This window comes from Myotis lucifugus, unplaced genomic scaffold, assembly GCF_000147115.1.
Source record: "Myotis lucifugus unplaced genomic scaffold, Myoluc2.0 scaffold_84, whole genome shotgun sequence".
Lineage (NCBI taxonomy): Eukaryota > Metazoa > Chordata > Mammalia > Chiroptera > Vespertilionidae > Myotis > Myotis lucifugus.
The window spans coordinates 3,356,383-3,374,730 of NW_005871132.1; the positions used below are offsets into that span (position 1 = coordinate 3,356,383).

The following is an 18,348-nucleotide window of genomic DNA, read 5'->3' on the forward strand; positions in this document are numbered from 1 at the left end:
TTTGCGGTACTCACTGTTCAGCAGGTCGCTCAAACTGACCGCAGAATTGCCTAACTGGTAAAGCAGGAGGAAAGTCCAGCAAGCTTATTTTCCACTAACTGCTTACACAATTGCATTTGTTTACTGACCCCAGGCTGTTTCTGGAAGAGTCTTCAGAGGCCTGTCTCCTCTTCACCTGAGGTAAAGATTGACTAATTATTTGTTCCATTAAAAAAAAAAAGACTTATTACTAAAGGCAGAGAATTTTTTTTTAATCCTCACACAAAGACATGCTTTTATTTTTTATTTGTATTTTTTGATTTGGCCCAGATTTGGCTTTGACTATTTTTTTAAAAAAGTTTATTATAGAGAGGGGGGAAGAGAGAGAGAAACATCGATGTGAGAGTGAGACATCAATTGGTTATCTCCCACACAAGCCTGACCAGGGATTGAACCCGCAACCTGGGTATGTGCCCTGACCAGAAATTGAGCCCATGACCTTTTGGTGTAAGGACAATGCTCCAACCAACTGAGTCACCCAGCCAGGGCCTGAAGGCAGAGAATTTAAAGCTCTCTAGGAAAGGAACTGAAGTAGTTAGTGCCTGCTGTGTATGGCAGAGACTTCTCTACTCAGTCCTGACTCAGGACAGGAAGGAATAGGGAAGTGTCACTCTCTGGAGACCAGTGAGAAGACGAATTATGCTCTGGCACAGGTATTTACACATAGGGACCGGGTCTAGACAGCTCTCAGCAGGTGCCTCCTAAGGATGAGCTGGGTGAATTGTTCAGAGCTTTCGAAGCAAAGCAAACTGAGATGTTTACTACTGCTCCCTCAATTCCTTAAATTCATATAAATTCTTTAAGAATCTTGTTTCTTCATGCCTTTATTTCTTTGAAAACAGACCAAGGGATTACTTTCCAGTCACTTTTTCCATGACTTCCTTGTCCTTCATCTTGGCTATTCTCCTTAGCCATGGTCAGGTATCAACTTCGTGGCTACTTGTATTCAGGAAGGAAGAAACCATATATCGAATGCGTCCTCTTGCCAGATTTCCCCACAGACATTACCTCATTTAATTTCACACAAAAAAATCTTCTAAGCCAGGCTTTATTATTACAAACTCAAGTGCAACAGACCAGGCAGGAAATATAAATGGGTTAAGTAGGCTAGGTGATTTTCCCAGAGAAGACTTTTATATGAAGCTCCAATTTTGAAACATTGGCAACTAAATGAGTGAATGAATAAAACCACTGTGATAGGTTGCAAAACAAATGCCCACAGTGCCCTCCCATCCTTGTATGCATGCCCCTTTGCAATGTGACTTTGCTGCTCCTCCCATCAGGAGATGGAGTATTTTTATTTTTTATTTTTACCTCCTTGAATCCTACTTTGGCTAATAGCAAACATGACACAAGCAGAGGCTGGAAAAGTGCTTGTGCCTTAGGATTTGTCCATTTCTTGCTACTTGAGACCACCATGCAAAGCTGGGCGGGCCTCCTTGAGAATGAGAGACCACACGGAGAGAGAAGTTCAGGCAAAGCTCAGCACTGACTGCCAGCCATGTGAATGAGGCTGCGAGGTGACTGCAGATACATGGATGACTCCAGGTGAGACCCGGAGAACCACCAGCTAAACCAAGTCCAAATGGCTGACCCATTCAGATGAATGGGTCTCAGCAACCTCCAGAGGAGGTCCCCAGGCTCTAGCATACCATGGCAGCAGCAGAGTGATTTGCCTTTGTCTAAAGAATTAAGACAGAGAAAGCCAGACCAAAGGGGCCATGCTGATAGGAAAAAGTGACAGGTGGACAGCAAACTGTGTGGACCAGGCTGCTAAGTATAGGGCATCTCAGCATATTATCAGCATAGACAGATGACACTGTGGTATTATATAAGCTTCCCTGGAATTTATATGCAAACCTGGGAGGAAGGGGCTATAGACCCAGCTTAATGAAGGCTGAGTTTTTATATTTCTTGTAGTTTGCAGACTCAAAATTAAATTCAAGAATAATCAAAAATGAATTCAAGAAAAGTATTTTTTTTTGCAACTGAGTTTATGAGTACATTAGATCTTGAATCTCTACCAATCTTAAAAGTTAGTCTTTGGTGGTTAAAAAAATTAAATAAATAGGAGCCAGTAAGAGACAAAGGAAAAGCTTTATCGCTTTATTTTCCCATAAACTTTCTTTTTTTTTTTTTTTTTTTTTTTTTAGAGAGGAAGGGAGAGGAGAGGAATAGAGAGTTAGAAACATCAATGAGAGAGAAACATTGATTCAGCTGCTTCCTGCACACTCCCTACTGGGGATGTGCCCGCAACCAAGGTACATGCCCTTGGCCGGAATCGAACTGGGACCCTTCAGTCCGCAGGCCGACGCTCTACCCACTGAGCCAAACCGGCCAGGGCCCATAAACTTTCTATGCTCTTTCCATTGAATCAGCTTTGAAGACAGATTGAAGAGGTGTTTGGGTTCTTCCTGAGGTGTGAGAGATTTCCTAGAGAGTGGTAACAGATCCTTGACTAGATGAAAATTACTTTGAGGGCCCTGAAAACATTTAAAATTGAATAATAAACCTATCACTGAACTTTAGGGAGTTCTCCAAGTGGGAACTGTTTCTTGTCTTTTTCTGTTTTTATAGCAATGATTTAATAAAACAAGCACTTCTAGTGCCAGGCACTATGCTATATACACAAAAGGGGATATGAGAATAAAACACAGGGACAGATAGTGCTGATTGGCTTTCCATTTTAATGTAATCACACACTCATTTATTTTTTAAAAATGTTTTTATTGATATCAGAGAGGAAGGGAGAGGGAGAGAGAAACATCAATGATGAGAGAATCATTGATCAGCTCCCTCCTGCACGCCCCCTACTGGGGGTTGAGCCAGCAACCTGTACATGTGCTCTGCCAGGGAATCTAACCATGATCTCCTGGTTCATGGGTCAAAGCTCAGAGCCACACCAGCCGGGCTCATTTCTTTATTTTACAATTATCGAGGACCTGCTAGCTGCCAGACCCTGTGAGATGTGGGGGACACTAGATGACAGAGCCTCAATCCTGTTCTCTAGCAGGACAGCATACTGGTGAAAACTGACCGGTAAACGGGCCATTACAATAGAGCGCCATATGTGCTGCGACAGGAAGAGTCCAGTGTGCTACTGGAAGGAATGGGGGGCCACCTCGCCCAGACTAGGAGAGCAGGGAAGGCTACCCAAAGATGATGCCTGAGCCAAGACACATAGAATATGAGTTGGATAGGGCATGGAGCAGAGGGCAGAGTGTGTGCCAAGACAGAGAAGGGGAAGTGCAGTGCATTCAAAGACCTGGGTTTAGGGCAGGGTGACTGAAATAGCAGAGTGGAGGGGTCTAGTGAGGGAAGGCTTCCAGGAAAGGGAAGGTTTGGTCAGACATTTGAAGCAGGGGTATAGGGGGACCTTCTAGGCTGGGTACGTGCTTTAGGGTTCAAAGACAACCAGTAGAAGGAGCAGGTTGTGTGTAGGGCCAAGACAGACATATACTGGACCAGAACAGAGTCACAATATCAAAATGGCAAGCAAAAAGAACAAAGATGCTAAAAACCAGACAGGAGAGGATGGATTCAGTACACCAACATGGGGAATAGGTGAGGTGAAGAATTTGAAAAGAACCAGGAACATGAGACCCCAGGTGTCTGCTTCTCCCAGATTCTAGCACAAGATAGGCCTACGCTCCACAGAAGCCCTGGAAGAAAAGTCAGAGAAGTTTCACACTTACAGGCGCCAGGGAGTGGGGACTAGGAACAACAGCAAGTGCTGCTGAGACCTCCAGCCTCCTTTCCCAGCGCACTTCCAGCATGCTATCAGCAGGTGCTTTACCTCCCGACAAGAGACTGGAGGACTCTTCTCTAGGACAGTGGCTCATAAAGACTACACATTTTGATAAATAATTATCTATAATAATAAAAGCACAATATGCTAATTAGACCGGATGTCCTCCCGGACTAAGCCAGAGCTGCAGCCACCATGGCTGCGAGGGAGGGATCCAGGCAGCTTTGCATGAAGGCCACCCTTGCATGAATTTCGTGCATTGGGCCTCTAGTTAAATATAAAAAGTAAAGTCTTTCCAGAAATGCTTCTTTAATGAGGTAGATGGTTCCCTTCCCCCATTAATTCCTATATCCATAATTAATAATTCTTGTTTTTAGAATGAGACAAGATTCAGCATCACTTAAGCTTATTTTTTGGTTCTACAGACATAGGCATGAGAAAATGTGTTCATATAAATAGTAGATATGCCCGGAAGGAATTTTGCTATGGTGTCACTCAGTTCTCCTCCTGAATTAAATACTAATAAATACATAGTGTTCTATCATTAAAGATTATTTTTAATGACCTGCCAATCAACAACTCAGTAGGGTCTTCTTTAATTTTGTTGCAAGGAAATAGTTGGAAATCTGATTGAAAAAGGCTTGGTTATCTAGCTATGGGAAACACTGACTTTAAATGTTACCTTTTCACTTTGAGGCATTTTGTCTAATTCATTTACTCAGAAAGAGTTGGGAATGTAAGAATTTTAATTGTACATACCTTTGCCTGTATAATTATATTTGCTAAAAATGTTATTTTGCTATTTTGACAGTTCAAGAAGCCATCCCATGAAAGAATGTGTCACAACCTTGGATATTTCTTACCAAAACTCTTTGCTTTGTTCTCTGGAAATCTTCCTTAAGAGCTCTGCATTTAAAAAAAATAATTGTGCCCCAACCGGTTTGGCTCAGTGGATAGAGCATCAGCCTGCGGATTGAAGGGTCCCAGGTTCAATTCTGGTCAAGGGCATGTACTTTGGTTGCAGGCACATCCCCAGTCAGGGGTGTGCGGGAGGCAGCTGATCAATGTTTCTCTCTCATCAATGTTTCTAACTCTTTATCCTTCTCCCTTCCTTTCTGTAAAAAAATCAATAAAATATATTTAAAAAAAATAATTGTAAGAAGTGGAAAAAAGTCCTTATTTAAGTAAAACTAATATCCAGAATTGTCCTTTTGTTGGCATCCTAAAGACACGTACAGCTTGGGACAATATACCATGTTTCTATGGTACTACTCATAAGATGCTCCTTTTCCGTAGTGGGGAAGGGTGACAGTGAAAGTAGAGGTAGAAAATAAAAACCAGCATTGAGGTGCACTCACAAGCATTTCAATTTTTAAGGACAGAGGGAAAGTGATGACCTGAAAAATGACTCCTGTAAAACTATCTGTGCTCATGTACCTCCTGAAGGAGTATGTGAATTCATCCCAGTTGGAAGACCACCTAGTCATACCAAGAAACTGGAAAACATCATCTGCAGGAAGCTGGGGATTGTACAGGGTAATGCAAAGGAGAGCTTACCGGGCAATCACTCCAAAATGGACTTAGAGGATGGAGGACTCTAGGACAGATGTCTCCAATAAAGACATGGAACTGATAGATTACTTGATGTACTTTATGGCACTGAGCAAGACCATACAACTTTGTTGGAGTTTGGGGGTTTCATTCTTCACCATTATTTATTGACTAGAGGCCCGGTGCTTGAATTTGTGCACAGGTGGGGTCCCTTGGCCTGGCTGGCAATCGGGGCTGATCGGGCCATTTCCCCCAGTTCCTATCAGGGTGGTCAGGGCTGGCCAGCTGGCCTGAAGGAGAGGGGGGAGGGACAGCAGAAGCTTGGCCGGCTTGGGAGAGGGACTTCGGGAGATTGGCCGGCCAGGGGGAGAGGGGAGGGACAGCGGGAGGTTGGCCGGCCGGGGGGGCCGGCCGGGGGGATGGGGAGGACTGTGGGAGCGCACTGACCACCAGGGGGCAGCTCCTGTGTTGAGCGTCTGCCCCCTGGTAGTCAGTGAGTGTCATAGTGACTGGTCAACTGATCGTTGGGGCATAACGGACACTCAGGCTTTTATATATATAGATGACCTTGGTAAAGCTTAGCAGTTAGCCTGCTGAGAAAATAAATGTGGTGCTGCTGGTTGAAGAAAAACACCCGAGTATAAGTGGACCCATGCAATTCAAATCTGCTGTTTAAGGATCAACTGTACAAAATCCTGGCCCCATCCTATATACATAGCACTGGGAGACAGGGGTCAGATAATTCCTGGAATCTGCATTTTAAACAAACACTCAGAGGATTTTTACTAACTTTTGAGTTTGAAAGTAATTGCTTTAAGTCCTTAAATGGAGGTGATGAATTGTAACTGGAAGTCAGATCCCCTTTCTACTCTGTGGAGCAGCCCTTGCAGGCTCCAGCTCCAATTTTGCATCAGGCATATTGTGGAGTATTTGAGGCTCAGGGTTCTTCCAGGGCTAGGTTTCCTGGGACCCTTCCTTTTCTGCCACGGTGATTTAACTCAGTCTTGGGACTACAGAGAAATCAATTTTTTATTTCCTTCTCCTCCTTTCTCCAAAACAGTATCGTCCTTTGAATTTTAACAGATATTAAATCAATGCAGACATCCTGTTAGACCTTTAATCTTCTTCAAACAGATGCTACCTATGCTTTAAAAATTTCAATTAAACCAAGATTTATTAAACACTCATGCAAGGCTCTACCTACATTGGTGCTATAGCCCACATTATTATTAATACCTTTTTAAATATATTTTTATTGATTTTAGAGAGGAAGGAAGAGGGAGAGAAACATCGATGAGAGACAATCATTGATTGGCTGCCTTCTGCATGCCGCTACTGGGGATCGAGCCCACAACCCGGGCATGTGCCTTTGACTGAAATTGAACCTGGGACCCTTCAGTCCGCAGGCCAACACTCTATCCACTGAGCAAAATCAGCTTGGGCACAGCCCACATTATTGAAACAAAGACTGAAATGCTCTGATTATGGCAGCAATTAGAAGCTCTTCATCTCAGTCCAATGCCCCAGCACATGCAGTGCATTTTCACAATGCACAGGAAAGCAGGAGTGTCAAGGCACTTGGATTACATTATGGGTGTTTCAATTTCAGGGACTTCTGAGAACCCAAGATAAAGCTGATATGGATCAAACCCTTTGGGAGCAGCTCTTCTTAGAGCACTAAAATGAAGGACCAACCCAAATCCTTTCCAAGTAAGGGTCCTACCATCTGAGGGACAGATGACTGGCCATGTGCCTGCACATCTGGTTGCCTCCACAATGAGTAAGGACATTGTCTAGACATTTAAATCACAACAGGAAAAAAGTCTTTCTCTACTGCTAGCAACTTGTTCCATTAGTAAGTAAGAAAATTAAAGATTTCCCACTTTTTAGGAAGCACTTTGGTACTTACACTTATTTAAGAGCAATTTTTATGAGCAGATCTCAGGAAGTCTCAGCACAAATTGTAATGCTTCAAAGCCTTCTTTTTGAAAAACTTTGGGTAATAACTTTCATTTTGGCAAACAACCTTATTTGTTGCTACTCATACTTGCAACAAACTTAGGCTGTTAAAAATTTTGTTTTTTCTTAGAAAACTGTAATTCAGAGTCAAGCCTGACAATAAAAAGAAATGGAGTTGAGGAGTAATATCAGTTTTTCAAGGTTGACCTTAAAGTCCCCGGTGATGGGTTACTATTTTTTAATTAGGAAGAACATAAAGAAACTGGGATAGATTTTTTTTTTTAATTAAGGGAAAGAAAGAAGAAGAAGGGTAAAGAAAGAGTTATTGACTTGTTAGTTGGTTTAGGTCTTTATGTATTCATTTGGTTTCTTCTTCCTAACTGCACAGTCTGGGTCACAACACACTTGTGCCAAATTCCACACACAGATCCTGATTTGCATAGCTCTCCTTTATGTCAAAAAAAAAAAAATCAGGACAAAGTCTTGTGGGGGAGGATGCAAAGAAAGAATGGAGAATATTCTAGCTGATGAAAGTGCTTTAACCATCCTTTTGCAGATTCCAAAGACTGTCTTTCTAAAAGCACTCTCTAATATTCTTATTTTAGCATTCTCTTTCAGCATACCTTGGTTTCCAAGTACTTCTGAAGTGTAATTAAAATGGAGTATAAAGTGAATTTATTGTTTCCCCCCTAGTTTTAAAATGAGAAGCTGAAACTCTATATTTAATATTATTATTATATTTTAATATAGAGTAAAATCAGGAGTGCAGAGTCCCGCATCAGAGCCAGAGCCAGAATGCGGGTGAAAAGGTGTTGAATAAGGCAGCAAATTACAGTTTTTGTAAACCAGGTTTATATATTTAAGAACAACCAGGGCAGAGAGAATTAAAGAAGCAAAAAAGATGGGTAAAAAAAGTGACAAACAATTATGCATATACACACACCACCACCCCAAAATTCTGGCTTATGAAATCCAAGAATTCTAATTTATAATTCATGTAAATGTGTTGCTATGGAACTTATTTTTACTTCTCTCCATAAATACATTGTTGACACAAAGAATAATATTCTTAGTTTATAGACTATAGTTAAGAGACATTTCAGGAGTTAACTTTTCCTTTAAAAAACAAGCAAACCCGAAGAGGCTACAAATCTTTCTTACTGCCTTTGTGCAGGTCTTAGATTTCACCTTACCCATTTCCAAACAGGTAACAGTGATCGTGCAGACAGCTTTACCTAAAGAGTGAAGGATTTAGTGAGCTGTCAATTTCTTGCAGAATTCTTCTCTTCTGGTACTGCTGTTCTCTATGTATTATTAATCTATTTATATTTAACTCCAGCCATTAGTCCTCCTCTTCCAGCCACTGAACCATTTTCAAAGGAGAGGAGAGGGAACAAGGGTTGCTATTATTAGGTATCCTTGTGTGTGATGAGGGTGGAGATAATTAAATAACACAATTTTGCTTCTTTGAAAATGACAAAGATTGTTTGGGGTAGACAACTCAGGGCTGGTTAACATAACCTTTCCCCTCCAGAAGGTAAAACAATAGAGATACATTTTTGAAGTGCTTAATTAAGCCTTCAGCAAGGAGTGTGGGAAAATTACAGACCCAAAAACGCTCCAGTTCTAGGCAGGAGTAAATTTTCTCTGCAGCACTCTGTCACTGCTCATTTACTGCATCATTTTGACAACATCTCATATTTCCATAAGGCTTTTACATAATCTATAAACAGGGACAGAAAGGTGAGGAACAGAGAGAATGGGGACAAAGTTCAGACCTCCCGCACTGTCAGTTCCTTTTAGTTTTCCATTAAAGGGTGAGGGTGAAGGGTGGCATTTTAAGATGATTTCATTAAAAGGCTGAGACATTAATAATTGACACAGCCAGAAGAATGCTGTGAAAAATTGCCACTGCTTTCTCACTCTTCCAAAGGATGCACATAATTCAGTCGTAATGAAGGCCCTTCAATGTTCCTCCCCAAAACCTCTTTCGATCAGGAAAGCCTGGAGTCTGTAGGCAAGAAAGATAATCACAATAAGTCTCAAGTAGGCAGAGTTCAAATGCTAATAGCCTTTAAATTTTTTTTCTTTAAAATGTCTGTCTATTGTTCCTGAGAGAACCACCAGTCTGTGGTTTTACTCAGAAAACCACAGCAGACTAAATAATAAAAATACATTTTCCCAAAATGGAAAACATTTGCCAACAAATTGGTGACAGGGTCATCTAAATCAGAGAGGATGAAGGTGAATCTCAGAATATTCATCTACTGGACTTTACATGAATTATTTGCTTGTAATAGACTTCGGTTATATATCTTTGGTGTCTCAAGCAAACGATTTTATTTTATTATGTTATAATGTAACCTTATTCCTGGATTATTTATTTATTTATTTATTTATTTATTTATTTATTTATTTATTTATTTATTTATTTATTTCTTGTCTCTTGGACTCTTTCCCTTGATCTTAAAAAAAAATCAGTTGCTTGTGCTTACAAAGGGACTTCCCCTACTTTTTTTTTTTAACCATTTCTGAAAATAAATTTGGAAATCACCTCTCTACAAATTTAAGAACCCATTTTATAAAGAAAAGATAGATACTGACCTGATTACTGTCTCTTAAAAAGTATCTCTTTTCTATGACCTGTGAGAAACAAAGATTTTAAGAGTTTAGTACACAGATCTGGAAAAAGTGGCTAATTGTAATGGCCATTCAGGGGACTAAAAGGCATATATCCAAATTAAGAGTCTTTTCAATAGATATAGGCATCTGGTACAGTGAGTTGAATCTGGTGCTAATGGGATCAGGATTGTAGGATTATTTCCTAAGAGCCTGCCTCATTCCAGAAAGTACTAATAGATTAAAAAAATAAATGAAAAAATAAATTTAAAAAATGACTAAGTAATCAGAGAATGACATTTGATCCATGCAATGTTTTTTTCCCCATGCAATTTTTAGTATACTAGAGGCCTGGTGCATGAAAATTCATGCACTGGAGGGGGGGGGGGTCCCTCAGACCAGCCTGCCCCCTCTCACAGACCGGGAGCCCTCAGGGGAGGGAGGCAATCAGGAGAAGGCGACGCCCCATCACAGCTCTGCTGCTGCTGCCACTGCTGGCAGTGCAAGCCTCGGGCTGGCCCTGGGCCACTGGGCAGCCGCCATCCAAGGCTTGCCTGCGCCTCGGGCTGGCCTTGGGTAGCTGGGGGGCTGAGGGGACTGGGGACTCTGGAAGCAAGTGGGGCTGAGGGGACTGGGTGCCTCCATCTTGTGGCTGTGGGTGCCACCATCTTTGATGGCGTGGCAGTCAATTAGCATATTCCCTCCTTATTGGCTGTGGGCGCCACCATCTTTGTGATGGTGTGATGGTCAATTAGCATATTCCCTCTTTATTAGATAGGATAAGAGGAAATTTGGCCCTAAGCTTCCCAGCAGTCAGTCCTAAAAGGTACCAAACAGAATTCATAAGAAAAATGCAAAGCACCTGCCTACTAATAGTACAGCTATTCCTTAAAGAGGAGTCTGTGTAATGCAATGAACCATCACATCCCTATAGCAAAAACAGTGATAAATTCTATAGAGCCTCCATGGAGACAGATGACACAACATCAACAGTGTCAATTAGTGTCTTTTTATGGATTTAATCTGCACCCGTAATTCAGCAGTTTCAGAACCGTCTGTATTTGGTCAACAGGAGAAACACAGTAAAGCAGTGGGTGCATCTGCACAAATCCATCACTTCTATGATAAAGAAACCCTCAAACGGCATGCCCTAAATTGTGAGTTTAAGGAGCACCACGTTTTCATATTATGAAACACATTTTAAAAAATAACAAATTCTGTTCTAACACTTGAGAAACTACAATGATTGCATAGGCAGTATTGTTTTCTTTAGCCAGAGCTGTTGTGATTAAGAAAATGTAATCAATAAGATACAGATTAGCTGGAGATTAAGACACTGGAATCTAGAATTATGAAAATAAAAATTCCTCTGAATAAATGTTGAGCATCTTCTTCCAGGCCTGTGTCAGCTTACTCTAACTGGCCTGACAGCCAAAATAGCTGGATTTTTCTATCTTAGAGACTATGGCTGAGTCACGGTTAGCCACAAGAGACCTGGGGTAAGGTTACATTCACTGGCCCCTGAGGTAGGAAAGCTGGTTCATGATCAATATACATCTCAAAATACTTGGTCTTAGAGAAAGCAAGAAGGGACTGATTCTCTTTCCTTTCTCTGGGGCAGGACAGGAAAATCCTATCATTCTAGAGTAGGGAAGAATTACTACTAGCCAAGGGAGTCTGGAGGAGGAGTCAGATTCCCTCTTGGAAAAGAAATCTTTACATTAAATTCTTGGGGCCCTGGCCAGTGTGGCTCAGTTGGTTGGAGGGTAGTCTGGTACACCACAGGGTTGCAGGTTCAATTCCTGATCAGGGCACATTCCTGGGTTGCAGGTTTGATCCCTAGTCGAGGCGGGTACAGGAGGCAACCAACGGATGTTTCTCTCTCACATAGATGTTTCTCTCCATCTTCCCTTCTCCCTCTAAAATCAATGGAGGGAAAATTCTCACAGATATGATGTATAGAAAACTGGGTGAAATTTAGCTGCCATATCCCTTGGTTTCTGGCAACCACCTCAGTCTGGAGGTCTGGCCAACCTCCTAATCCACATACCTTTGGTTGTGATTTAGGCAATGACGAGAGAAGTTACCTTTTTGCTTTTGCTTATAACTCCCTGCCCTCAACTTGCAATGTCCTCTTGTTAAATCTTGCTCTCTTCTTAAAACTCATCAAGTTCCCTCTGATTTTTTAAGAATAAAATCTTGCCCTGGCTGGCTTGGCTCAGTGGATAGAGCGTCAGTCTGTGGACTGAGGGGTCCCAGGTTCGATTCTGGCCAAGGGCACATGCCTGGGTTGCGGGCTCGATCCCTAGTAGGGGGTGTGCAGGAGGCAGCCAATCAATGATTCTCTCTCATCACTGATGTTTCTATCTCTCTCTCTCCTTCTCCTTTCCTCTCTGAAATCAATAAAGAAAAAAAAAAAGCCTTGACAGACAACTTGGGTCCCATTAGTCTATAACCCATTGTTTCTCTAAGATATAACATTACATTTAATATTTCAATTCTAAAATTATTAAATTATTTAAAATTTTAAACAGTATATTGTGAGATCTTTCCATGTCAGACACAGATCTATAAGATGTTGCTCTTAGGGGATAGTATTTTGTATCAGATGGGATCAGGGATCTAAACTAAATCAAAGTTCTTACATTTTAAGTTTGAAAACAATGTGAACAGAAAATGTGGTTCCTTGCAGTGCATCCCATTTAGAAAATGCTAATATTTGTACAGCACACTGGGGTAAATGGAAGAGGTTGCCAATCACCCAGCCCGAGGGGCTCTGCTGCTCAGAGAAATGAGTGGATCAATATCTCAGTACAGCTGTACCCTATTTGCGACACACCAGTTGGAAAGTTCTGCAATGAAGCAAAAATTTCCCCGTGATCTCATTAAATAGGGAGGGTGTGGGGCTTTATCTCTGCTGACATATTGGATAAAGGGCCAAATATTAAATCCCTAAATTGCTAAAAGAAAAATGATTCATAAAGAAGATCTATGAGAAAAATGTTTCTTGGAAGATTACACTTAAAAGGAAATATAATACAGAAATTAATCTTTTTCAATAGCATACAGAAATACATCCTATTTTACTTTACTACAACTGTCAGCATTGGGCAAGCAACTTAAGCTCAGTCAATACTACGTGCAATGCAGCTGTAAGGACTTGTGAAAGAAAGACAAACAGTGCTCTAATTTACTAGCATGCTGAGTCATTCTACATTTTCATTCTACAATAAGATGATGCTAGCAAGAGTCAATAACTTTAATGCAAAAGTTTCTGATAGGGAAACAATAGGGAATCAAGAAGATTACCTTAAAAGTAATAGTAAGAACTATTAATAGCTGGGAGAGCAAAATGAACTTAGGGCTTTAACTAAGTAGAATCTCCTCAGTTCACTGTCTTGTAGGGCTTAGGGGTGAATAAGTACAAAAAGAGATAGAAATTAGGGAAACATAAATAGTTCTAAGAAGTGGAATTAGGTATCTTATTAAAAAACCCCATTTAAATTCAGTAGCTTTCATCCTTTGCTAGAGAACACTGGTGATAGTATAAATACGTCAGCAGGCCTTGAGCAATTATACCAACAGATAAGAGAGATCAAAACAAGTATTATTCAGCCTGTGACATTCAGGATGAAGGCATAAAAGGACAAAGCATTCTATAAAAAAATTTAAATTCTCATAATATATAAATTAAATTTAAAAATAACTTAATTGAGGCCATTACCTTATCAAAAAACCTACTGAGCTTGACAGCATTAGAAGAACCAGCAGCTAAGTACCGTGGATTTGTGCAATCCTAGAAGATAAAACATAAGAGCTACGATTAAAAGCTAGAGAACATAGCTCTTGTTAGTTATCAATGTTCCTGTTGCACATTTCTATAGTAAAATATTAGGCATAATACTCTCATAAAATTCATGTTATTTTTAAATTATGATGCACACAGCATAGAGGGAAGTGCTAAAGGAAGATAAGGACACTTTCTGTTATTTGAGCAATTTTAGAAGACACTGAACCAATATGTACATCAATTAATTCACAAAGGAAGACAGGATTACTAATATCTTACGAATACAACCAAGATACTAATCAGGTGACGCACCTACATTTACCCTGAAAAGCAGAAATAAAGCCATTAAAAAGTCAACACTTTACTTTTTAGCACTAGTTACTCACCAGTGCTCAACTAAGTTCTATGCAGTTCATACAAATAGTAGGAAGCACGAAAATAAGAAGTTAAGAGGAGCAAAGAACAAACATAACAGTTGCCAGGGATTTCTCACACACTGAACACAAGCCAATACATCTCTTGGTAGGCCATAAAGGTGATAATAAATAATAGATATATTTTTTATAATAATAGACAATGTTATTATTAAATATCATTAAGCATTATTATTAACACTAGTTAGAGAAACAATAATGAACAAGAGATATATTACTATTAAATAGGATTTTTAAAAATGGAGCCCAGAGGAAACAAAACAATCTGGAACATTAAATCATTATAATGACTAGTAAAGACCTTAAAAGGCTTACTATCCTTTTATTGAAATTCCAGGGTTGTGTTGCCTTTGCTTGTCATTACTGACTTGCCTCCTTAAGAGACAGAATATTTTGATTTCTAACTCAAATGGCACGTAAGACCAAACTATGAGGATATCATGTAGGCTGCTTTACAAGAATGATATTTGTCTTTCAAGCTGTGTCCCTTGGGATATTCTGAAATTATTGGTGTTGCATTTATTGATTTGTACTCTCTAAGCCCACATGACTCCTTTCCAATAAATTTTGTAACAGTCACTTATTTTATCCATATATAACATTTCAAGGCTCACATTTTTAATTTTGGCCAGAATCTATAATACATTTTCAAAACCACAAAAAAAGAGAGACTCTAACAAATGTTTCAAAGATCACAGAATACTAGAAGCCAGCAAGCTCTGAATCTTTGAATATCTGTCTCTACATTTCTAGACTGTGTGACATTGGTTAGGTTACTAAATCTTTAAAGTGTAGTTCATTTATGAAATGGGGATAACGATACTTATCCCATAGGATTTCTGTGAAAATTAAATGAGTTAATGCATGTCTGGAACATAGCAGGTACTGAAATATTAGTTCCCTTCTCTCTTCATTCCAAGAAAATGCTATTCAGACTGAATTTTCAGATACAAGCACCTAATATAAAAGATAATTCCATATATAGATTAAATAAGCTGAAATATTATTATGCAAACTAATGTATTTGAAATAATGTTTGAACACATTTATACAGCAGTTGGGGCATATAAGAGACAAACCTTAGATGGACCTGTGTTAGATGTTTAACAAAATGGATACTAATTAAATAGTCATCAGAATGTTAAAAGACTTCGAAGATGATTCCAAATAGAGCCGCAGTACTAAATACAAAATCTAAACCAAGTAGCAAACAAATAAACAAAACCTCCCAAAAACTTAATTCTAAGGCTGCACAATTTAAGCTTGACCAGGCTAGAGAAATTCTATGATTTCAGGATAAGAATTTTAAGGCTGAAAGAGCCATCCATTATTGATCACGGCTGAGAGCAAAACCTGAAAATTAATAGCTCTAAATAGCTTGTCTAAGCTTGAGAAAGGAATAATAACCAGGGAAGATGCTTTAATATGACCATTTTGAAATAAATGCATAACAGAGAAAAAAATTGTACCAGACACAATAAGCCTAACAGGATTTGAAAAAAGTAAGTAATCTTCTCCCTATCTAGAATTTAAACACTGACATTTTTCAGGTACAAGATGATAACTCTGATTCCTTCTTTGATGTATACATATAGTAACTAAAGATACTAGCACTAATATTGTTACACTAGTTTATTATTTGAGGCTTTATATTTACTTGCTGAGTCTTTTTGATTATCTCTTTTTGAAATTCTTAACCAATTTTCCTCATTTTTAGTTCCCTGTATACTCAAGACCCCCTTGTTGCTCCTGCTGTGTCCTCGAGGCCATACACGGATAGAAGGCCAAAAGTATGTTGTATGTGAACTCTGTGGAGACTGTGTGTGCCAAAGTATCACCATTTGAGTACCTTTACATCTTGTTAACAATTGGCCCTGACTTTGCAAATAAAGTAGGAAATCATACATTTAACCACTATAAACAGATACTTCCCAAAACACATTGAAAGTAATTAATGGAACAAATTAAGTATATGTAATGGTAAATTTCACTTTGGAAATAATTTTCAAAGGAAGTAACCTCAGCATTATATATTATATTATAGGCCTGGTGCATGGATTCATGCATGGGTGGGGTCTCTCAGCCTGGCCTACCCCCTCTCTCAATCCGGTACCCCTTGGGGGATGTCGACTGGCCTGCAGGGATCGGGCCGAAACTGGCAGTCTGACATCCCGCAAGGGGTGTAGCAGTGCCGAAGGGGAAGGTGGCCGGGAAGGAGCCCGAGCTGGGGCTGGGCGCCCCGCGGCTACGTAGCACTGCTGTGGAAGTGGAAGAGGCTCCACTCGCCAGCGGTGAGCCTGGCTTCTGGCTGACTGGCGCTCCTGCTGTGGGAGTGTACTGACCACCAGGGGGCAGCTCCTATGTTGAGCATCTGCCCCCTGGTGGTCAGTGTGTGTCATAGCAACTGGTCATTCCGGTCAACCGGTCGTAATGGTCGCTTAGGCTTTTATATATAGAGATCATATATTCTAAAGAGCAGGAATCTTCTGTAACCTATGGTCCAGTGCTGACCACCAGGGGCATTTACATTGAATATTCCATGGTGGCAGTTGAGAGAAATAAGGTACCTTAACTGCCAAGTAGAATGTAAGAGAAGCTGATTCAATTATGGGGGTAAAGGTGGTTGAACCAAAGCAGTGTTCACAAATGTTGACTCTCAGAGTAAGGGCATTAGAATCACCTGAGTTATTTGTTAAACTAGAGTCCTGGTCCTCCTGCCAGACCTTATGAATAAAAAGCTCCTGCTATGGAGCAGTTATTAAAAAATTTTCACAGGTACTGTTGGCTGGTAATATGAATATGCAGTCAGCTTTGGGTAATTGTTAATCTAGGTGATTTCTAAGAGTTCTTTCCAAGATTCTATACGTTAATTGTAGGAAAATTAAGTGGAAAATAGGGTTAATTGTACAGCACAGGCTCTGAAGTCAGAGTGCCTGCTTTGACTGGTAACTATGGCCTAGTTACCTCTCTCTGCTACTAGTCTTCATCTTTAAAATGGGGATAATAATAATGCCTACTTTATAGAGATGATATGAAGAGAATGCATGTGAGATAACGTATGTAAATAAGCAGAACAGTGCTTGGCTTGTAAATAATAAATGGTAGCAACTGGTATTATTAAACCACTACGACCACCACATGTCTGAATGCCAGTGCACCATATATGCTGCACAAATCCTACTTGTGAGCAATGACATATCTTTCTCTGGGCAACACCAACTGGTTTATATGAGGACTTTCCTTAGCCTTTTTAGCACCAAATTCTAATCGAGTTAAATATCTCAGGAAGGGATTCAATCGTCCGTATACACATAAGAGTATAGAAACTAATGCCTATGAAGCACTCCTGGTTTATAGATTGTAGTTTTTTCACTTGTCTAGTTGTTTGCCCTTTAAGGTAAATTCTGTAATTTAAAACACTAAGAGGCTTTTCTAAAGCAAGAATAATCAAGGTACAGTATCACAATCTTTCTTTGTCACCTTAAGTTACTTATTTTGACTTTAGGGTGATTTTTAAAAATCTTTTAAAGAAAAAGCCCATGATTTTTACATTATTCATAGAACAAAGTTTAAACATTCCAACAGATCAGCATATAAAGAGATTGAAGTGACTGCCCATCTGACAGTCTATGTTGATTCCAATTAGCACCATATTTTGGAGTAGAACCAAAATAGCCTGCCTTCAAGTATAAAGCTTCTTTTGGGAAAATATATGACTTGTGAAGTCTTCAGGTTCACTTTCAACTGACAATAATACAAACATGCATTAGTGAAAATACACACCAAATTAATCTCTTCTGCATTGAAATCCTCAGCCAGGAAAGCAGTCCTAGTTAAAACTTCATGGCGCTTGGTTTCATGAATCTGATCCAGTTTAGTCCCTATTACCAAGAGTGGGATTTGGTTCTCAGCAAACTGTTCCTGGTCATAATCCCTGTGATAAATAATGAAGAGGTGAATAGAATTTACCTTTTTGATGTAGATGTATAATATTTAAATGCAACTAGCTTATACTATTTTACTGATCATTCACTGACTCACCTATAAACCTATTTTTCTCCTAATTTCTTCCACCTACTTGTTTATTTAACAATCCATCCTCACCATCTACAGAGTTCCAACTATTTATCTAACTACTCAAAATTTGTGCCCATGAGTCCTTATAGACTACTTGGATAACTGAGTGCCCACCAGGTATACCAAGGTAG

General features: G+C 39.8%; 1 protein-coding gene across 2 annotated transcripts in view; it reads right to left on the reverse strand.

The window, feature by feature from the left end:
- Positions 1-8,018: 8,018 nt before the first annotated feature.
- The window catches only part of RABL3 (RAB, member of RAS oncogene family like 3), a 41,861-nt gene continuing 31,531 nt past the window's right edge, over positions 8,019-18,348 (reverse strand). Inside the window, exons 5-8 of one of the 2 annotated variants that reach the window (XM_006090929.2) lie at positions 17,924-18,074; positions 13,641-13,712; positions 9,902-9,940; positions 8,019-9,308 (exon numbers count right to left, since the gene is read on the reverse strand). In XM_006090929.2, the coding sequence (XP_006090991.1) occupies positions 9,243-9,308; positions 9,902-9,940; positions 13,641-13,712; positions 17,924-18,074 (328 nt within the window). In that variant the 3' untranslated portion in view covers positions 8,019-9,242. The remainder of the gene's footprint in view (positions 9,309-9,901; positions 9,941-13,640; positions 13,713-17,923; positions 18,075-18,348) is intronic. The other variant, XM_023755779.1, reaches the window with a different exon arrangement.